Here is a 21676-nt window from a genome sequence, read left to right as displayed (position 1 = left end):
AGATGTGCAACTCTGCTGTGGATGAATGATGTTCTCCTGTTTTAGGACATAAATGTCGAAACTGTGAGTTTAGCTTCTTAAGAAACAAAATTGAAAGAATTCATGAATTCCTCATATGTTCATTTTATTCCATCACATCTCACAGTGGGAAAGAAAATCTCAGGATCCACCTCTGGGAACATTTCCGGATACGTTAACCAAATCAACGTAGTCACATGACCTCCGTAGAGGAGGTAAAGTCAAAGTCACTGTTCCTAATCCCACATGTAGGCTCAGAGATTTAATCTCACGCTGATCTCACATTATGACAGCAAACAAAAAATTAAAGGAAATCATATTTGCGTGATTCAACAGGGTTAAAATAAAAACATTATTACAGAACAACCTGAGACTGACTTTACTGAATGATATTTGCAGTTTCCTTCAAACATTTACATAAATTGAAGTTTACAAACTTGTCTAACATATTTAAGTCTTTATGATCATCAAGGACTGAGCTGCTCAAAAACTACAGAAATAAACTTTTTTTTTTATGTGAGCTGTTAATATTAGTAATAACACAGTCTGGATGTCACAATATTTCCTTTGTGCAGATGATGAAAAGAAATGCAAATCCTTTCAAATTAAAGACCCCAAATAATTCACATGGATGTTGGAGTGAATTTATGTTACAAATACTTCACTTTGTCAATAATATTGTTAATGTACATCTTAGTTGTAAACTTTGCTTAGCTATTGTGGCATGAATATACCTCCATACATCATATAAAAAGAAGCCAGTTTCTGCACTTTTACTGCATCTTTATCCAGATATATAAATAAAAAAAAACGATGAGGTGGCTGATTAGTGAACACTTTATTTTTTTAACAGACATTCAAACAGAAGGTTCAAAAATAAAAGTCAACACATTTCACCATCAATAAAATTTATTTATTTGGCAATTTTTCAGTTCTCCTCTGTCTGCTCAGGACCACTTACAGGAAAATATAACCTGAAAACTCAAACATCCATTAAATCCTTTTTAATTTTTTTTTTTTTTTTTAAATAAAACCTGATTCTGCTTTTTTGTGGGTTGACGGAGGAAAAGTAAACATTTGGATGCAGAGCTGACCTTTAGTGTCGGCGTGAATACTTCTATGGTATAAAAAAAGTCACTTCAAACTGATGGGGCATGAACAATATGTGGAGGTGCACATTTTTCTATAGAGACTACAAGGTGTAGATCCTGGTGTTAGTGTAACAGCTGAGTGTTTTTTGAGTGTTCGGCATTTGCAGAAAGGCAGATGTTAAACAAGCAATAATTCCAGTCTTTCATTTACAGTCATTAGAAACAGGTGTTCATCAGGTGTAGTTTTTACTTTGGACAGAGCTAAGCTAGTCATTTACAGTCTTTATGCTATGCTAAGCTAAACAGTAAACTCTCAGACTTGGAGTAAAATCCAGCTGAGCATCTCCCTGAAGGAAAGTTTTAATTTCTCTACAGACATTCTTTTAAAAGAAAGGTCACCTAAAAAACAAACAAAAACCCCCCCCCAAAAACTTGACATTTAATAAATGTTTTTGTATTTCTATAGCTGACAACTTGAGTGCATTTTTGTATCAACGCTGGGATGTTTTTAAAATTTTTAGTGGCGGAATGTGGCTTTCATATGTTGCTAAGAAATTTACAGTCTGCAAATAGAATTGAGAAAATCCAGTGCAATCTTGTTGGCTGGACAATCTGTATCAATCCAAACTGCAATTAGTTTAGTTTAGCACAGAGACTGAAATTAAGGGAACCGAAATCAGAGAAACTGCTAATCAGCGTGTCATCAAAACAGCTACCAGTCAACATAGCTAACATTACAAAGGCTATAAGCAGCCACTGTAAAGTTGTTTTTTTATGTCGTTTTAGCTTTGACCATCTTTGTGATATACTAACATCATCATGGTTATGTTTAATTTTCATTGTTATTGATAAGGAATAAAACATTTGAAGATTTTAAGCCTTTCAAAAACAGGTAACCCCCCCCCCCAAAAAAACCTAAACTAAACAAAAACCCTGTACCCTAAAGATCCTTTTAGCCTAGCTTAACATAACGCGAAAATTGAAATGGGAGGAACCATGAGCCTAGCATACACTGACAAAAACAAAAAACAAACCAAAAACAAAAAACCCACACATTTAATAACTACTGTAAATAATTTCAATAACAAATGGATTTTTTTAATTGATAAAAATATAGAAATGAGAGATCTTTGTTTTAGCAGCAATTAGCATTAGCTTGTTAGCTAAACCAGATAAAACTAAAATCTACCTTTAATTAGGTAACAGGCCTCTTTAACTTTTTATACTAAGCTGGGTTAAAGTTGCAGTAACAAAACTCTGGTCAGTTTATAAATGGGACATAATGTTCAAAATGCTAATAAAATAATTTCTAATCATAGATATTTGTAGCTAAGGAGGCTAAGTGTTTTCGCGTGCCAAGCTTGGCAGTTTTTATTAACCTAACATCATTGAGTGAGTTCTTTCATATCATCAGAGAACTGAGGTGAATTATATGAGAGCCAGAAACCAATTGCCCTGCGTTAAACCATGTATTTACACCACTAGCACTTTGCTAGGCTATGGAAGCCCACATCTGCCAAAAATAAACTATTTACGATTTTTTTTTAAAAAGCTGAAAATATTCACATTTTAGTTCAGGCTCACTATGAATGCGATATCTGTATTTGTCTAATAAAGCAAATGTTTTTCTTTTTATTTCATATGCATTAATATCAGATATTGGTTGAAGAGATAGCATCTTTAAATTCACCACAGAGGAGAAAAAACTGTATTACAGTTAACTGAAAAGGTAAACAATGATTTAATGACATTTCATTAGATTTTTGTTGTCATCAAATCCGTTCTGCAGCATTAATTGGCAAACTGTACATCCAATTCAATCCATGTTAATACGCAGCTGACAACTGTTACTCCTCAAATAAACATTCGCTTTTTGGGCAAATTACTGAGCCTTTTCTTTAAAGAAAAAAAATTACTATCGTTCATCAGATTTTTGTTTTCGCTGGATTTCTTGAGAGTGTAAGATGTCCCCTTTTAACTGGAACCAACAATTTCAGGCACTTTCTCAGCAGGTTGTCCAAAGGCAAAGGTTCAGGAAAATTACAGCAAATTACGATGAACACACCGACTTATTCAAACATTGGAAATATTCCCTGTAATGCAGACGCACGGCAAGTCAAAGAACAGGGCGTCACAAAATCTGGAGGTGTGAAGAGCATTTGTACAGATTGTTGCTGTTTCAGGACAGTTATAACTGTTTGGCAGCTCCTTCACAGTAAAAGTGTTGCATAATGAATCGTCCTGAATTGTCACTGCAATATAAAATTAATCAAGCTGCTTCTGCACACAGCAACGGTCTGTTTTTACAGGAGATACGCATGATTTAGTTCAGATTTCTACGGAAGTCCTCATATGCCAAGAAAAAGGAATGAAAATTGTCCAAATTAGAGATTGAACAGAACAGATTCAAATTTTAAGTTTGGTTAATCAGTTTTACTGAATAAATCACACCAATTTGAATGCTAGATTACATTTATTATTATTATTCAGATTATTTTTTCAAGTTTTAGATTTTGAGATTTGAGGCATCAAAAGTACAAATACTCAGAATAAGTCAGAGCCCCCGCCCGCCCCCTGAAAAAACATTTTTCAATTGCCAAACGTTAAACTATAAGATACTAGAACAAAATATTTAATTAATAAATTGATGATATGAATAATATAAAATCTATGAAAGTCATAGAAACTCACAACTTAACTGAATACAGCAAACCTCAAAATATTGAGAAACTGCATCAAAAATGTTAATTACTCAATCAAAAAAAGTCACTCATGTTTGACTAAATACATCAAAGCAGTTAATAACCTGATAAACTTTTGTAATAATAAACATATTTATGTTTACTTTCAGATCACACCTGTTAAATTTTTAATTTCAAACAACCTAAAACTGTGACTTTAAGGTCGAGAAAAAACCAAACAAAAAGCCACAGCAAGCTTTTAAGTCACAACAGAATAACTTGCAACTTTTGCAAATTGTAATTTTTAAATTTATCAAACGAAATGTTTTTTTTAAAAGATGTGAGTCAGTACAGTAATAAATATAACCATGTAGTGATTAACTCAATTTACATGATTTGTTGTATTGAAGCAGTAAAACTAATAGTGTGGGTCAAATGTTTTGTGTAAAAGTTACATCTGTGAAATTTATAGTTTTATTTTAAAGTCACGTTTTATAGTAAGTTTAAATATTCACTTTTTTATGAAATTATGGAAACCAAATTTTTACGCATTGAGTCACCATAAGGTTGAACAAAAAAAAATAATTCAAAAAACAAATACAAAATTGTGTTAATACTCATCAAGTTGCATTTATAAGAAAATACCTGGAAAAAAATGTTCATTCTGAAAGTGAATTTAAATGAATACTCAATCGATTTATAAACAAAAAATTTTTTAAGAACGAATATTTAATTTTTTGTTTAAACTTTTGATGCCACAAATCGGAAATTTTAACTTTTACATTACATTTTTTTCCCCTGGCATAAATGGGCCTCCGCACATGGTTTCCAGATGGGAATGAATATTTAAAAACCAAAAAGAAACTAAACCTAGGAATTTTATTTACATTTTTAACATCTTATTCTCTTATTTACACTTTGTTCCTCCATTACATTTTCATTTCCATCTGAAATTTAAAAAAAAAAAAAAAAAAGTCAGCCACATCCAGCAAACAAAAATGTGGTGTCTATTTCCGTCACGTCTTCGGTTTTAAAATCCACGCTGAGGATCTCTGTCTGATCAGGTAACAAGATAATATTTGATCTGCAGATCGAGTCGGGCTGTAACGTTTCACTTCAAACCTAAAACCAACCGTTCACTCCTCAGCATGTTTAAAAAAACCAAAAACAAAACAAAACAAAAGCCACATTTTAAATAAGAATAATGCGTCAGCCCTTTTTATTCTTCCTTCTTAGAAAACTCAGTCTAGCCTGTTCTGAAATGTGGTCTCTAATGTGAGTGTAAAGCTATCGATTCTTCTAACCTAGAATGTCACTGAGGATAATTACCCAATCTTTTCCCAAGAGGCGTCCTCTCCTGAAAAAGAAAAAGAAGAAAAAAAAAAAAGCCCTTTCCTCATGGCGTCCACAAAGTTCTCCACGTTTCTGAGCAGACGTGGCGCTCCTGCACATCAGCAGCTGATCTCAGAGGGAGGGGTTTCACCAGGCTTCGCTCCGCGTCCCCGACTTAGACAAGCTGGGCTTCGTTATGCATTTAATTCTAAGTGCAAGAGCAGCGCTTATGCTAAGGTCCTGTATTTTTCAATTGTTGAGTGTCAGTATGACCACTTCCTGTGAAGAGTCCTTCAGTCCCAGTGAACTTCCAGTTTTTTTCCCTACAGTTTTCCTCGCTGGAAGAACGCCTGTCGACATAAAAAAGGTCATCAGTAGAAATAAAACAGGTGAACTCGGCCGTAAACCAAGAAAGAAAAACAACTCGTACCTTAATGTAGTTTTTCAGGACTTTGACGTCAGGCTGCTGGAGAACCTGGCAGAGCTCCTGATGGATAAAAGAAAAGACAAAGAACTGTTAACAGGCTTTCTGACACACCCACCTGTCCAACACTAGGTAACATTCAACCACAGTTCGTCCAAAGTACGGAGAGTCAGCAGGTTCAAATTTACTAAAGCTATACCAACAAGAAACTACCAAAGGACGAAAAAAACGCAAGAAAAAAATTATTAATTATATTTAAATAAGGAAACACTTTGAAATGAATAAAACTGAGCATATAAAAAATAAAACACTGAAGATAAATTAAATAATTAAATAAAGGAACACATCTCGAGGTATTTTTGAACGTCATGGCAGGGTTTAAGCTTTTCTGACCTGTGAAATTTCCGGGGCCACCTGGAGCGAGGGCAGGTACTCCTGCTGCAGGAAGTGGATGAATTCGAGTCCCTGAAACAAAGACAGCACATGTTCAAGCGGAAGCGCGGTGACACATAACGAAGCTCAGTCAACCACAAAAACGCATTTTTACCCGTTTGAGATGAATCATCTTCAGTGTGAGAGCGCACTCCGACAGCACCTGAGGAAAAGAAAAAAAGTTGAGGCTCGTCACCAAAACGAGATTTTTTTAATTAAAGGCGGAATTAAAGAAACTCACCAGGACCGTCTGTGCATCTGAGAGGTCAAAGGTCGGTTTGAGGGGAGCCAGAAAACAGGCTGGGACGATGTGTTTGTAGATGAAGTCGGGGAAGCCCACTATGCCGTCTTTACCTCCTGCAGAAGAAGAAGAGCTCAGAGTGAAGCTCACACCCTGTATTGACCAGCAGGGAGTGACAAAAAAAAAAAGAGCTTCCTGCTCACAGGAAACGACTTCCTGTCGAGGTCATGTTTCAGACTCACCCCACAGCTCCACCAGCTTGGTGAGGATGATGAAGCAGGTCTTCTGCGCGATGGGGTCAGGGAAGTCGACAGCGCCCTGAATGATGGTGAACACGATGCGCTCCATGTTCTCCGCCCCTGGAAACAAAACATTTAACTTTGGCCTGTTCCTTCATTTTAAGTATAATAAGAAAAAAATATTCTGGACTGTTTTCTCCTCTTGGTTCCTTTCCTCATTTGTTTCCTTCTCCCTAACATCTCTTTTTTTCCTTCATTCCTTCCCTTCTTCCTTTCCCCTTCTTCCTTTGTACTTCCTGTTCCTAATTCATTTTCTCTTCTTCCTTTTCCCATCATTCCTTCTATGCTTCCTTTCCCTGAATGAGCCCTCCCCTGTGAGGTTCAGACCCTACTTCTGTGTCTACGTGTTTCTTGTCATGCTGAGTGGCGCTCACCCTGATTGGCCATCACCTCGTTCATCCCACTTCCTGCGATGGTCTGGATGAAGCTGAAGTAACTCCTCCTCAGCATCTGCTTCTCCAGTGCCGCTGTCTGGTCGTTCTCTTCCGCCGGGCGTGCCAGAACCTCGAAGATGGCAAGGACGAGGGGCATGAAGATCTGCTGCAGGAAGGGAGACACCTGCCGCTGCCGTGGCAACAGGAGGAGAAGTTTGTTAAGGATGGCGAGTCAGAGCGTGCAGGAGGGTTTGGCGCTGGTTCAGCGGCGGCTTACCTTAAACTTGGCGGTGATCTGGCTGATGAGCGGAATAAACTCCTGCAGGTCTTTGGCCTCACAGTCCTTCAGCATGTGCTCTGAGGCGGCGGGGACGAAGGGCAGCACCTCCTCCTCCATGCAGATGATCATGCGGTGCAGGAAGGAGCGCACGGAGCTGCGCAGCACACTCCGTTGCACGGGGCAGCTGAGTGCAGGCAGGAAGGCCTGCAGGCAGTCCCGGTACACCTCGGTGCAGCCACACTGCTTCACTGTCTGCTTGTTGCTGAACGCTTTGCTGGTCCGGCTGAAACGGCACAGACGGTGGTGAGGTGAGTAGCACGCCGTGGCGGTGGACAGAATAATAAATAAATAGATCGCTGATGGATTCTCACCTGGCAAAGCCGACGGCGTGACTCAGGCAGTCGGCGAGGGCGGTCTGACGCTCCTCCTCAGTCTCCTGGGGGAGTTTGGCGAGTAGCAGGCGGAAGGCGTCCATCAGCGGTGTCAGCAGGCTCCTCATCAGTGCCTGCTTCCTCTCCACAGGGCTCTCGCTGTTGACGATGAGGATGCCGGCTGCCTCAAACATAAAGAGCTGGTCGTCGCTGGTCAGGAGCGCCGGGAAACCGTTTTCCTGGACAGAGAAATGTATGAGTTAGTATAGGAGGAGGAAACAGCAAGCAGAGGCGGTGTTGTGATACTCACAGGTGGAGTGAGCTCCAGCAGGTCCTGGATCCTCGTCAGGATGTCCTCGACGAAGGCATTCATGTGTTTACTGCCAACAGAGAGCGGTAAACAAACACTGGGTTTTAAAGTCAACTGAGAATATTTTCAATCATTCGGATGTTCTTTCTTAAATCAGACTCTTCGTTCCTGGATTCATTAACTACATTAGATTCACATCCGACTGTATTGAATCTCATTCTATATTTCTGTCATGGAGCAGCCTAAGCAGACGCCCTGGGGCCTTAACGCCTCACCGAGGTGGCCTCCTGGTCAGAGCCACCTCACTCTGCCTTTCAGATTGAAGCTAAGTTCCTTAGCATCACTCTTTCTACTCATGACCACAGCGGAGGTTAGAAATCTTAATAAATGGGTAAACAGCTGAGAGCCGCACCAGTGAAAGCTGGAGGTCAAAACCCGATAACGCCGACAGAACGACATCATCATCATAAACCATTAAACCCGACTCCAGCCTGAGTTATGAACAGGTTTAGGGGTCAGAGGGCAACTTGCTCACACGTTTCATGTCTTTTTTTGTCTTTGTGGTAATATAGAAAGAAAAAGAATCATCTGATTACAAAGGACTAAATATTATAAATTATTTTAAAAAAAAAACGTGGCTGGACATGTAGTTTTACATACAAAAATTTGCACAAGCTCAGTGCGCCCCCCTCCAGACCCTCGGCATACGTCCATAAGACAATAAAACTCATCCCAAATGTTTGTGAGCACGGCTGGACTCACCACTGCTGTTAATCTACCTGCTGACAACCACAAGAACCTCACAAATCTGATCTAACAGTTTGTGTTTCCATGGCTACTGTGAACGAAATGACAGCTGTAGTTTGTTTTATTACGTTAAAAATGAGCCGGTACAGCTCGAGGAGTTTATGAAACAATATTTTCTCAGGTTGTAGTTTTGCTGTTTTCTGTATAAACATCACATTTTGTTGTGGTGGAGTTATTCTTGGTGTAGCGCACACTTGTGAAGCCTGTTGCCGCATCAATGGCATCACATGGCTTCCAATGGCAACGGCTTGCCGTTGGAACCTGAAACGTGTGATGCTGTGCAGCAAGTGAAGCTGGACTCACTGTAGGGTTTTGATGAATCTGGAGAACAGGTAGGCCACCCTGCTGCGGACCTTCGGGCTGTTGTGTCTCAAGCCTCGCTGGTCCAGGAACGCCATCAGCACGCCAGGAATGTGCTGCGGCTCCACGATGAAGAACTTGTCGTATCGCACAACCGTTTCAAAGAACTCCAGAGCGACGGAGGTGTGCTGGTAGCTGCTGACACCGCAGGAAACCAGCTAAGGGTTCAAAAAGGAAACGTGTGTTTACAATTTTGCCGCACAGACGCCAAACCACAGCCGAGCGGTCATGTGACTCACCGTCCTCATCATGTCCTGCAGGGCGCTCGTCTTGGCCGTGTCTCCAGAGAAGTGGGCACCATGCGCCGCCGGTAAGGCCTCACCCAGCATGTAGAGCAGCCTGATGGCGACCTCCACCTCCATGAAGGGTGCTGTCTGCCAGTTCCTGAGAGGAGACATTAAAGCTGAAACATGGCAGCTGCGTTTTTCCCGCCTCTCTAAACAAATCAAAACATTTCTTACTGCATCGTGTTGGTGAAGACACGGCGGACGGCTTCCAGCAGCAGCTCCGGTGAAACCTGAGCGAGTCGATCCAAAAGCATCTTCAGCTGCTTCCTGTACTCCACAAACATGGCCTCGTCCTCGCCCTGAGAAACAACCACAGCAGATGTAACGCCTGCTGCTCTGCCCCGCCCTCACAGAGGAAGAAACAGAAACTCACCTCGTTCTCAAAGTTGTACTCGTCATCGTACGTCAGTTTTTTCATTACAGCGAGCATAATGGCCTGTGGTGACAGCGAGAAAACTTTTTAATGATTTACCCTCAGATAAAGACGTGAGAATGCACCGAGCGCGCTCAGAGACTCACCTCGATGTTCGCTTTCTGCTGGTCTGTCAGCTGAGGAAGCTATGAACAGAAAACAATCTCAGAACATTTTAAACCACTGCTGTGAGACCCGAAGGTCCCTAATTTTTAACATGTTCTCACTTTTAAACTTGTTCCTAAAAGTTAGAAAAGCTGCCCGGGCCTCAGAAGCCTCACCTGTTTGAGGACGTGCAGGTACTCATAGCAGAAGCCGACGATGTTGGCCGAGATGTCGTCATCCTCGTGCACCAGCAGCTGCAGCAGCAGAGGCACTTTGGCCTCCACGGCCTGCAGCGTCTCAGCTGCGTCCTTCACGTTGCCGGTTTTCGCCAGCTTGGTCCAGCTCAGCACCAGACTCTGACCCATGCCGTTCACCAGCCGTGAGAACTTGGCCAGGAAGTCCACATCCTCCTCCTAAAGGGGACAGGAAGAGGAAACATAAACACAAAGCTGTAAAGGAAACAGATTCTGCAGGAACAGTTCAACGCTGCGAACTTAAACACTTAAGAAAACAAAATCAATTTCTAAACTGATACATGTTTAATGAACCAGCTGGGAGATCATCTGTGACATCAAAAACACCAAATCCTCCTTTCATAAACACTGTTTACACACTGTACTGAGACCTCAGTGTGGCTGCTTTTTTCCTTTAAGTAAAATATTCTTGTGTTAAATGATGATCTACAGCAGCTATTCTTGACTTGATGTCTTTTGATTAGCTCTGGACAGGCCGTGAAAAACGATGATGGATGGACGAAACGTTTCATGTTTACGTTTATGTCACAGCTGGAAATATTTATAATAACAGCAGAACGGTGCTTTCAGTCACTGTCAGACATTTTCAGGACCCTCGTGAGCCTCTAAGGCTGTGATGGGCGTGTTCCTTGTTTCCATGGTAACTCTAACCTGCTCCACGTTGAAGAAGCCTGCTGACTGTAGCACTTGGCACAGAGACTCCACCAGCTTGGTTTTGTCCACTGGATCCATTCCTTTGTTGACGATTTCAAACAGGCAGTCGCAGGCCTCCTCCCTCAGCTCCTCCATGGACATCTGGCTCAGCAGCAGGTTCACGAACCTGAAAACACAAAAGCAGGTGAGACGTGATGGCCATGGGTTCAGAAATCATGTCTCACGATGCCTCTCCCCGTGTTCGTTCTGACCTGTCATTGGCGATGAGGTTGAGGTCGATCCAGGACACGTAGGCTCCAACCACCTCCAAGCACTGACAGGTGAGCTCGGGGTGGGACTGCTGGTACGTCTGCAGGATCTGGAACCAGGACTCCACCAGGCTGGGGATGCACTGCTCCCTCATGCTGTCTTTGATCAGCGTGTTCCTGCGAGTCTCCTGCAGGAATACATGCAGCGAAATCATCACCAAAGCTACAAACGCTTCCTATGACACATTTCCTGTTGGGTCATGTGACCGCCCTTCCTTAGAAACCAGTCTGTTTTTGTGAGTAACGTGTGGGCCAGAGCTCTGTGGGTTTCCTTTCCTGCAGAGGCTTCTTCCTCCCACATCAGCCTGTTCTCCTTCTCTAACTCAGCACCAAATATAAAACACCACCAAAGGTTTTCCCATCATGATCCGCTTTCTGACCTCCGGTGTGTGCAGGATGTCTCTGTCCACCACCTCGGCGTCGATGGCCATCAGTGTCCTCAGGTAGATGTCGACTCCGTGGGGGTTCAGACCCACCAGGGACAGGATGTCGAAGAAGAACTTGGGCCACAGAGTCAGGTACTCCATGACGAAGGTGAGGGCGAACACCTGTGCTGCCTTGTTCCTGATGAAGGCCTTCTCGGGCTGAGTGTTCATCAGCTGCGGGGAAGAGGAAGAGACGAAAGACGTGACAGCGAGTCTGTGAGGAGATGTGAGCGAGGCTCAAATCTGCACCACTAAAACAGTGAAAATTACTGTGATGTTTAAACTGGCACAAAGTTTTATTCTTTTTATTTTAAATGTGGAACCAGGTGTGACATACCTGAAACTGGAGCCACTTCATCAGAGTCTCTCTGATGAGCTGCTGCTGAACAGCACTCAAACTGCAATGTCTGTAACACACACATATATATACAGGTGAGAGCAGCTCCAGCAGGTAACACTCATCATGTGATCATGTGTGAAGAAGCTTCTTTCTCACCTGAACTTGATCTGATGCTCCAGTACTTGGAAGCAGAAGAATTTGACGTGGTCATCACTGAAACACAGAAATATATTTAACAGCTGCAGGTACGACTCTAACACACCTGTGGTGTGTGGGCGGGGCACTCACCTGTAAATCCCTTTGGCGAGAGCCTCAGCACAAACCTCCCAAGCGTCCTGAGACTCCTTCAGCTGCTCGAAGTAAGCCATAGCCTGGAAATACACAGAGGGGCGACATCAATGACATCACCAGCTCTGTCTCTACTTGAGCAGCTCTGTCAGCTCTGACCTGATGTCAGGTTTTGATCTGAGTGTGCTCTGCTTATCTTGTTTCTATTGGACGCTGATAAACCTGACAGGTAAGCAAACATCAGAATAGATGCTAAAACATTTCTGTTTGTTTGCCTGTTGTCTTCTGTTTAGTGAGGCCACACACGCTGACTAATCACCACCTTTCAAAGACTCACTGAGCAGGAGAAATGCTGATGGAGCTCCAGATGTTTTCAGCAGGCCAGTTCAGCACCTGAACGCTGTCTTTAACTAAGAAGTCGTGTTTCTGGAAGCTCTGCGCCATGTGGTTTGTGTCTCATCTTTGAAACTGAGCAACAGAAGTGTCTTCAGCGTGTTTAAGTATGACTGAATGCAGTTTTGTACCAGCTCAAACACAAACACAGTGAGAAAAGACCTGTAAACACCTACAGGATGAAGTGAAAGTGGCAGATAATCTGTCAGGATGGCCGGATGCATTCATGGTGGAGAGCATCCTCGTTCTCTAACCCCATTTTTGCTGCGTTACTTCTGTTAAAGTACCTGTGACATTGAGTAAGATTTACTACTTTTAAGCTCCTGACGTGTCGTCTTTGAACCATTTTGAACTCATACATCTGTAAACCCGTCCTGCTTGATTTTTGTGACTGTTTTGGGTGTGTGGGTGGGGGGTATCAGTGGCGGTGTGTGGTGGTGCCTCACCCTCTGCCTGTAGCGGGCATCGGCGTTCGGGTTGAGCCCCAGCAGGGCCTGCTCGTCCATGACTGCAGCGACAGACTGGCAGGCCATTCGTGGGTTAGCTTTCCTCCAAGGCCAGTTCACTCCTCTCTGCTGCTGCCGGCCAGAACTCTCTCATCTGCAGCAAGGAAAGAGACAATTGTCACAACACAGCACAGGTTAGTGAGATTAAAGCAGATTAATTAGATGATTTAAGGGCAGTTACAGGTTTCAGGTGTCATTTGTTCAGGTAAACTCTTTCAGCAGAAGCCAAAGAAACATCAGCTTTTGAGTTATTAAGGTTACAGATAAAGAAGCACAAGAGACTTATTTTTAGTGAATAATCAGAAATCACAGGAAAACATACAGACTCTGTCTTTACTGAAGGCAGAATTTATATTTTAGTGAATCTCTCTTTATATTCTTTAAAAAAAAACAATTAAATTGGTTCTAATTATAGGTTATAAACATGTAGGGTGTGGTGTTAACAGTGCTGACACATAAGAGCAATAATTCATGGAGAAAAAGCTCCATACACAACCACTGTTCAACCAAACTCCATTCACTTTTGATCACATTTAGTGTAGATTTATTTCTCTGGTGGTCTCCTTAAAACAATCAGATGAAATCCATTTTCGAAATGGGCATGTAGCGAAAAACAGTGTTCACCAAACTCCATTTAAAAAAACAAAAACAAAATCACATTTAGTTAAAAACTTTGCTTCTTTCATCTCTTGCTCCCATCCTAGTGCCGTTAAAGTTTTATTTCTTTTAATTTGTCCTTCCTTTCCTTCAACCTACTTTAGTTATATTCCCTCATTCATAACCTACTTTCTTCCTTCTCCCCTTGATTCCTCCATTTTTAAAAAGTCTTCCTCTCCCTTTTCTGCCTCTTCTTGCTTATTTCTATCCCTTTTCTTAATCTTGTCCGTTGTTCTTTCCTTCGTGTACTTAAGACTTGTTGTTGCTGTTTGTAAATACAAATTTAATGAATAAAAGGCTCAAAGTATGTGACTGATGTTGTCAGATAAAAGTAATAATTCAAAAAGAAAGGCTCCAGAGATATGGCTCTTTCCAAAGGCCATTCCCTTTTAATCAGATTTAGTGGAAATTTGATTCTGCACTGTAGTGATGATAAACACATCAGATCTAGGTTGTAGTTTCAGTTAAAGCATGTGACCAAGGGTGGGTTGATTAAGAATAAACACAGCTGTATAAACAGGGCGCCTCTCTACCAAACTCCATTCACTTTTTATTAAATTTCAGTAAAGAAAGGTTTAGATGCTCTTCTTAACCTTATTAGCTTAGTTTTTTTTTTTTATTTATTAACCAAGTACGTGGTCGAGTAGGTGTACACTGCTGTACAGTAATAACACATGGGTAATCTGTTGTAGAAAAGGGGCATTTCTCCACCAAACTCCATTCACTTTTGGCCCTATTTAGAGAATTTGTCCAGCGTTCTGATAAAAACAGATTTAATCAAAATTACAGACTGAATTACGTTGGCTATGTACTATGACAGGTAAATCTACTGTCAGGTAAATAGGTGTCCAGCTGATAGTCAGTCCAGGTGAGCTGGCAGTGCTCTTGCCCGCAGTGACAGCTCGGGTGGCGTTTGTGGACGAAGGACACCGAGGGTGATGCAACACGGGGCCAATACTCCAGCCTCCATGTTTACACCAAAACACCACCCACAGCACACGGTCTCACCTCTACCGAACACCTGAGCCCCAGGCGGATATCTCCATGTCGCAGCTCCTGGATGAAGCCCACCTTCGTCAGTTAGCTCCGAGCTAACACCTTCACATCGGAACAAACTAGCTGCTAACGCCAGCTAGCCTCCTAGCCGCTGAGCTCGCGGGCGGGCGGCGGGCGCTCCTCGCGGGGTTGAAACTCCACCAAACCCCGCCGACTTCACCCGAAGGTGTTTAATTAGATCGGCTGTGACGGTGCGGGGCAGCGGATGGAGCCGAGGGGGTTCTTCCCCGGTTTATAACGGCCCGGTGAGGCTACCTGCCCGCGGCTCCGCGAGCTCCACAGCAACTTAAGCCTCACGCAAAAAAACTCAGCAAGCCACAGCCCCGTTTGCAGTTCACAGCCAGAGCTCAGAGGGGAGAAGAAGAAGGAGATCATACCTTAATGAAACCGTCCTCCTCCGGTGGTCCTTCTCCGTCAGCGCCTCACAGAGCCGCCGGGAGTACCACTGCACGCAGCGTGTCCGCGCACGATCACTTCCGGCTCACCGCGCGTGACCCGGAAGAGGGTCCGCCGTCACTGCGTCAGCAAAACGTGCAAATTTTTTTTTTTTTAATGAACTTTATTTCTCAACAACAAACGGTTGTTGTTACGCTTGAGCATTACTACAAGATAAAAAAAAAAAAAACAGAAAAAGAAAGGGCAATGTAAAATCTGAGAGTATAGGCACAGACCGTAAGAAGAAAAAGGGAAATCATGATCAGCAAGCATCCCAAGTTTAACTACAGTTACCGTCAAATGTGGTAACTGAATACCCCTGGACCGTAGCCAGCTCCACGCATCAATTCAAAAGGAGTGAACTGATTCACAATAGAAAAACAAGTGATCCAACAAGTGAACCCTAACTCTAATTTTGAACATTTCATTAGCATTTTTAATTCCTCTGTTTGTGCAATCTTTTCTTGATTTATTTTATTTTATTTATTTATATATTTTTTCAATGAAGCTGTCAGACTGCAGAGAAGCTTCAGGCTGAATTTTGGCTGGATTTAAGTCTGAGGTTAAAAGTTAAAGTTCAGCTGGAACTGTCGTTCTCTCTGTCTTACACAGCCTTTGCTTCATTAGATCAGTAGATTCATTGACATGGAGATGTTGAATCAAGACCGCTTTGTTTATTTTAAATCAGACATGCAAAAAGCTAAAAGGTGACAATAACAGGACAGGAAACACAGTAGGCCCTTTGTGTTGTTCCTGAGGTCACAGACTTAACATCTAGTTTGTTTTCTTCAATGAAAGTCACAAGATGGGTTCAGTATGGGAAAGATGAACTTTTATGGGCAAGCACATAGACCATGATTACTAGATCTGTTTCTTATGAAGTCCAAAGACACTAAAGAATACATTTGCCAAGATAATACATTCTTCTTCTTGTTTTTCTTCTTCTTCTTATAGTTATACAAGGTTAAAGATTCCATGAGTATGTGAACACCTGTAACCGTGTGATGACAATAATCATGCCACAGGAAGAAAGAGTGCACACTTTAATTTGAATTTAAGAGTTCAGATCACACCTTTACAGCAGGTAAACATCTGAAGGAACAGATGTGCTCCCTCAGAAAGCAGAAAATTACCTGGCAGGGTCACATGACAGGACACAGCAGACAGCTCAGCAGGTACAGGTACTGATCAGCTGATTCTCCCACACTCAGGCATCCAGTCAGAGCAGAGAGAATCTGCGTGACATCATAAATCAATAATCATGAGCGATTGACTCTCATATTGATCATATCAGTGTGGAGCCCTCTTTCTTCAGCTCCACCTGCTTGCAGTGGAAAAACCAGCTTGGTCAAACTCTTTATTTTGTAACATTTTTGTGGTCTTAAAACAGTATTTCTAAACGGGGATTGAACCACGAGCCTGTTTTCTCCTCCGTGCTTTGATGTGCTGACTGAAGACTCGTCCTGCTGTTCATTAAACAGCAGGAAGCCTGATCTTTCTTATAAGGATATAGGGATAAGGACTATATCTGTCTACTTAAGATATAGACAGATATATGTAAACATACATCTGTGTGTTTGATGCCCAGTGTTCATGATTATTCTGGTAAAACGCTGCAGGATTATAAAGAGGATATATTTAAAATAAAGAAATCACTTGTATTATAATCAGTCCAGAGCTTCCTGCCATTTAACCCTTCTCTCAGGGCTGCTGAGTTGTATTTGACTCTCGGTCAGATATTCATTAAAAACAGATTTTAACCTCACAATGAAGTCATACCATCGCCAACACAGATTGTTTGACAGATGTTTGACAGATTGTGGGTCAATAACTCACCTTCTTGGGTTTCTAGGGGGAACTCCACTCGGACGGCACCTCTGAGGAACTTCCGCCCTCCATTTGACGTGCGCATGCTCCGCCCTGCTGCTTCCTCTTTTACTGTGGCAGTGAGCGAGAGGCACCATGAAGGCGTCCGGCACAGTACGTAAACCCTAAATTTACACTTTTTCACTCTCCACACGCGGCTTCTAACAGCACATTTAATAAAATAACGTCTAGTTCGAGAGGCTCGTGCAGAGCTATTTCCATAAAGTCCGACTTAAAGCGGAAATTTTAGTTTTTTCATCCCGGTGCGTTCGCGTCTACAACATGGCGTCAGCACCATGTGGACTGGGCTCAAACTGAGGGCTGCAGCCGGAGAGAGTGCGAGCTCTCACGGCTTCACTGAGAAGATGAGCTCGGTTTGAGGTGCGGACAGCGGTCCAGCAGGAGCACAGATCTTATTTAATCTGATTTAATTTCAGCGCAGCTTGATTTGCGTTAGTAGAAGCTAACGTTAGCAGCTAATGTGAGTTCATCTCTAACCCGAGCTATCGGCGTGCTTTTTAACCAGGCATAGTGAGCCGGTTTTTTAGGAGGAACTGTAGTTTTTATCAATGTTTTATAAATATCGAGACTTTATGGAGGTTTTTTTTAAAGGGCTTAAACAGTTTTTTTTTGTAGAATCGCTGCTTTTTCACACCGTGCGGTCAGTGATTGAGTACCGTAAAAACCCCTCCAGCTCACAGCAGTTATTCTCCACTGTAGGCCCGAACTGGAGTTGATATAAAGTATTCAGAAACAGACACAAAGGCTTGGCAGCACAAACTGAAACACGGACTCAATGAACTGCCTTTAATCCACATAGAAAGCACTGAATGGAGCGGCTGCAGAACCTCTTTTAAAAAAAGCGCAATTTAAGGTTTTCTCCAGATACTCAGTAATTCAGTGGCAGGTGTGTGCACACCTGTGCTGGTGATAGCCGAAATCTTTCTTCTTATTATTTCTAATGTTGACAGTAAAAAAAACCAACCTAACCTAACACCGAGGAAATATAAGATAAAAGGAAACCGTTATGGATTCTTGTTTTTAATAGAAAAACACAAAATTTTTAGAGGATTGTGTTATTTGTAGTTTAAAATATAATTGTTTAAAAAAAAGCTTTAAGATATCAATAAAACTGAAGTCATTTTAAAGTTTTGTTTTGTTTTTTTTTACCCAAAATGTCACTACACACACCTCAGATGAGACTTATCTGTCAGTTTAATGATAATGATAATTTAATCATGTTTGAGTGTTTGCGGTAAGAAAATGAAACTGTTATTTTATTATTAGTTTGTTTTTGGTGATGTTTAAGTGAGAATGTTATTTGTAGCTTGTGTGTTATTTGTGATGTGTCCATACGCACCCAAACCCAAAGGTCACGCCATGTCAGTGGCGTGATTTTGTCTGGCGTGCGAACAGGAACTTGGTCCTTGTCGCCTTTCTCTGCTGCTGTCGTGCCTCTGAAAGTGAATTCAGGGATCAACATGTCCTAACGTTGTCTCGCTATTGTTGCTTTGATCATTTTACCTACATGTGACACATCTTCGTTTTCTTCCCACAGCTTAGGGAGTATAAGGTCATTGGGCGTCTGCTGCCCTCGGCTAAGAACCCCGCCCCCCCTCTCTACCGGATGAGGATCTTCGCCCCGAACCACATCGTGGCCAAATCTCGCTTCTGGTACTTTGTCTCTCAGCTGAGGAAGATGAAGAAGGCATCTGGAGAGATCGTCTACTGCGGCCTGGTGAGTCTCTGTTTAACCCTCGTTTCTTTTTTCTTGTTAGTGACTCTGACAGCGTCTAATGGCTCGTCGTGTTTTCTGGTCAGGTCAACGAGAAGACGCCTCTGAAGGTGAAGAACTTCGGCATCTGGCTGCGCTACGACTCCCGCAGCGGAACCCACAACATGTACAGAGAGTACAGGGACCTCACCACATCTGGAGCTGTCACTCAGTGCTGTGAGTACTAACAGCGGGCCAACGAGGTGCCGCTTCAATGGTGCCTCTGTTGTTAGAAACTGTTTTTAGAAATCAGACGAGTTTACCTGGATCACTGTGAGAATCAGGTTTGGATCTGCTTGGTTTACGGTTAATCCCAAAAGTAGGAATTCTGTTTTTCACAGCAGCAAAATATTAAAGATGATTTCAGATTTTGACCTTTTGTCGTGTTTTCATGAGAAATGGGGAGCTGGCTTTGTGCTTTCCTGGCAGATATATTGATCGTTGTTTTTGTCAGGAAAAACGTTTGCTGATGAAAACTTTGAAATGTTTTCGCCAGTAAAATTAACGGCGGTCAGCGTGCAGCCAGATTCAATTTTTCTGACTTGTTCTTCATCGTGAGGATTTCTCTGCTAAGGACGCCCCGATGGAAACCTCGGACAGTAAATCTGCAGAATCATTTCTGTTTTGTAGTTTCAAGGCATCTGAGCGTGCTCCTGAAGATTCTCCACGGTTTTAAGGAGCTCCTGGCTCCAAGGTCCAGCTGAGCTCACATGTCATTGGACGAGCGCTCTGAAGTGCCTGTTCACTGGTTTTTGTTTGAGCTGCTAATCCCAGCTGTGTGTGTCAGCGCTGTGGTGTGTTTGGTCAGAGCTGACAGTTGGTGGTCACATACCTGAGCGTGGACGTAACTTCTGCCTCTAAGGAGGTTTTAGGCTTAATGATGAATTAATGTCATCATTATTTAACAGGATTAATTTAAACATCTAAATTTACTGAACTATTATTGTTCCATCACTGATGCTGTTTCTGCCAGCGCCTGATCAATGATCTCTAACGAGCAGGAAGGCGAGCATTTCGCTCACATCTGAATCTAAAAATCGAACCTTAGTAGAAACGAAGAGCAGCAGGTGACGTCTGAGCGTTTTAGGGTTTAATTTTTACTGCGATGCAGGGCGTGAACGGTTTTATCAACAGACGTCTGCACAGAGCAGCTGCTTCCTGTTTGTTAAGCTCTGCCTCCTAACCTCTCTTTCAGATCGTGACATGGGAGCTCGCCATCGTGCCCGTGCCCACTCAATCCAGATCATGAAGGTGCAGGTGATCGCCGCCAACAAGTGTCGCAGACCCGCCATCAAGCAGTTCCACGTAAGTCTTCCTCTCTCTGCCCCCCTCATCAGGAGGCGGGACTCTCTCTGGGCTGCTGCCACCATCGTCAGCTCCAGCTTGAAAACCCGCCACACCAATGGCCAGATTCCTCTTCCAGGTTTCGAGCCTCCATCTTTAAACCTGGCGGTCATGAAGCTGGCGACAGATGACCATTAGCGGCTTTGTTTGGCGCTTTAACGTCTGATTGTGTGACTTTTGTGTTTCCCTGCAGGACTCCAAGATCAGGTTCCCCCTGCCCCACCGGGTCCTGCGCCGCCAGCACAAACCCCGCTTCACCACCAAGAGACCAAACACCTTCTACTAAAAACAGCTGTTTTTGTTTTTGTGCGGGAAATAATAAACGAATCGACCGAACAGCCGACGCCTCGTCTCTGTCTCCATCTTACTGTCACACAAACATCAAACACTGAGCTGCTGGTGCTCAGTCCTCACATCACATTAACTGTATTATGCTATTTGTATCATATTTCCTACATGAGTTTCTGACATCAACATGATCAATACTTGCCATAATTTCAAAATGTTATGGACAAAACTTTTTTGGGGGTCTAAATTTCACATTCTTGTTAACAAAAAGTTGCCAAAAACACCCACTGTATCAAATGTGATACAAAAAATATCTAATAAAATATATCTTAAACAACATGATGTAGCCAAACAATTGTTATAAAGGTTATTAAACCTCTCGGTTCCAAAAAATCTGAATTTTCTGGCAATTTTTTGATGGGTTGGATCTTACAGAGTTTAAAGAATAAAAAATGAAGCGCAGTTGAACAGCAGAATGACCAATAAAGTGCTGTTAGCTCACAGACTGGACTGTCCCATATTTATAGGGTAATTAAGTTTTTATTTTTATAAATTGCTTCATTGTGGTATGAATGGTTGAGGGGTGGGAGCGGGTGGTCTATTAGCAGGCCCAAAAATTTGTTTCATATTTTCCAAAGCTATCTGGTGGGCTGGTTCTGGACCCCGGGTCTTATGACACCTCTGATCTAAAGAGCTCAACTTCGACCCACCCTCATTTTTATTTTTATTTTTTTTTTTAAACATGGCTGCAAACTTTACATAAATTCATATTCTGGAGCTAAAACTTTCATCAGATAAACTGAAGTTACTGTAAATAAAGGATGGTCTGACTGTGTGTCAGAGGACCGTGAATCCAATTTTGATTTTAAACTTTTAAAGGTGTCTTACAAATGTAGAAAATGGGACTTCTTCCTGTTTGACATTCTCTCAGATGATGAACTGAAGCACTTTTATCCACCTTCTCTCTAAGCCCACCAGACATGACATCACCGTGATGTTTGTGATGGTCACATTTTAGTTTTTGATGAATGGGATCAAACACCGATCAGCTGACAGTTTCTACTGGTCAAGGCTCAAAAAGCGATGAAACTGCTGAGGCTGACAGGCAGCTTCAGGTAATGTGAACCAACAAATCCCTGATCTCTGACCTTTGACCCCAGGAGTAATTGTGAACTTGCTGCTCTTATGCTGTCTGTCCACACGGTGGCAGTGTTGTCCAGGACATGAAGTGTAGCTGAGCAGCGATTTCAAAGCTGCCACCTCT

The 21676-nt window shown here is 42.4% G+C and overlaps 2 protein-coding genes, 1 long non-coding RNA gene and 1 other non-coding gene across 4 annotated transcripts; 2 read left to right on the top strand and 2 right to left on the bottom strand.

Moving 5' to 3' along the window:
• Positions 1-1026: 1026 nt before the first annotated feature.
• Positions 1027-15234, bottom strand: xpot (exportin, tRNA (nuclear export receptor for tRNAs)). The gene is made up of 24 exons (XM_005475748.4): positions 15083-15234; positions 12933-13086; positions 12094-12176; positions 11962-12018; positions 11803-11872; positions 11421-11639; positions 10984-11168; positions 10730-10898; positions 10001-10237; positions 9827-9865; positions 9681-9743; positions 9482-9606; positions 9260-9404; positions 8964-9178; positions 7854-7923; positions 7544-7782; positions 7170-7455; positions 6893-7082; positions 6462-6578; positions 6220-6335; positions 6094-6141; positions 5940-6011; positions 5553-5609; positions 1027-5472 (listed from the first exon to the last, which is right to left on the bottom strand). The coding sequence occupies exons 2-24, from the start codon at positions 13017-13019 to the stop codon at positions 5446-5448; spliced, it is 2916 nt and encodes a 971-aa protein (XP_005475805.1). The 5' UTR covers positions 13020-13086; positions 15083-15234; the 3' UTR covers positions 1027-5445.
• Positions 15235-15482: 248 nt separating this feature from the next.
• Positions 15483-17112, bottom strand: LOC112842598 (uncharacterized). The gene is made up of 3 exons (XR_003214435.1): positions 16977-17112; positions 16274-16375; positions 15483-16131 (listed from the first exon to the last, which is right to left on the bottom strand). It is a non-coding gene; the product is annotated as an uncharacterized LOC112842598 (long non-coding RNA).
• On the top strand, positions 16975-20467 carry rpl18a (ribosomal protein L18a). Its single transcript, XM_003448741.4, has 5 exons — positions 16975-17120; positions 18565-18744; positions 18828-18957; positions 19976-20085; positions 20318-20467. Exons 1-5 carry the CDS (start codon positions 17103-17105, stop codon positions 20408-20410), a joined length of 531 nt encoding a protein of 176 aa, XP_003448789.1. The 5' UTR covers positions 16975-17102; the 3' UTR covers positions 20411-20467.
• Positions 18360-18491, top strand: LOC112842716 (small nucleolar RNA SNORA68). Its single transcript, XR_003214697.1, has one exon. It is a non-coding gene; the product is annotated as a small nucleolar RNA SNORA68 (small nucleolar RNA).
• Positions 20468-21676: the final 1209 nt, after the last annotated feature.

The sequence above is a fragment of the Oreochromis niloticus genome, linkage group LG17 (assembly GCF_001858045.2).
Source record: "Oreochromis niloticus isolate F11D_XX linkage group LG17, O_niloticus_UMD_NMBU, whole genome shotgun sequence".
Classification (NCBI taxonomy): domain Eukaryota; kingdom Metazoa; phylum Chordata; class Actinopteri; order Cichliformes; family Cichlidae; genus Oreochromis; species Oreochromis niloticus.
The sequence above is the reverse complement of the archived record's forward strand: the minus strand, read 5'-3'. Positions and strand labels throughout refer to the sequence as shown.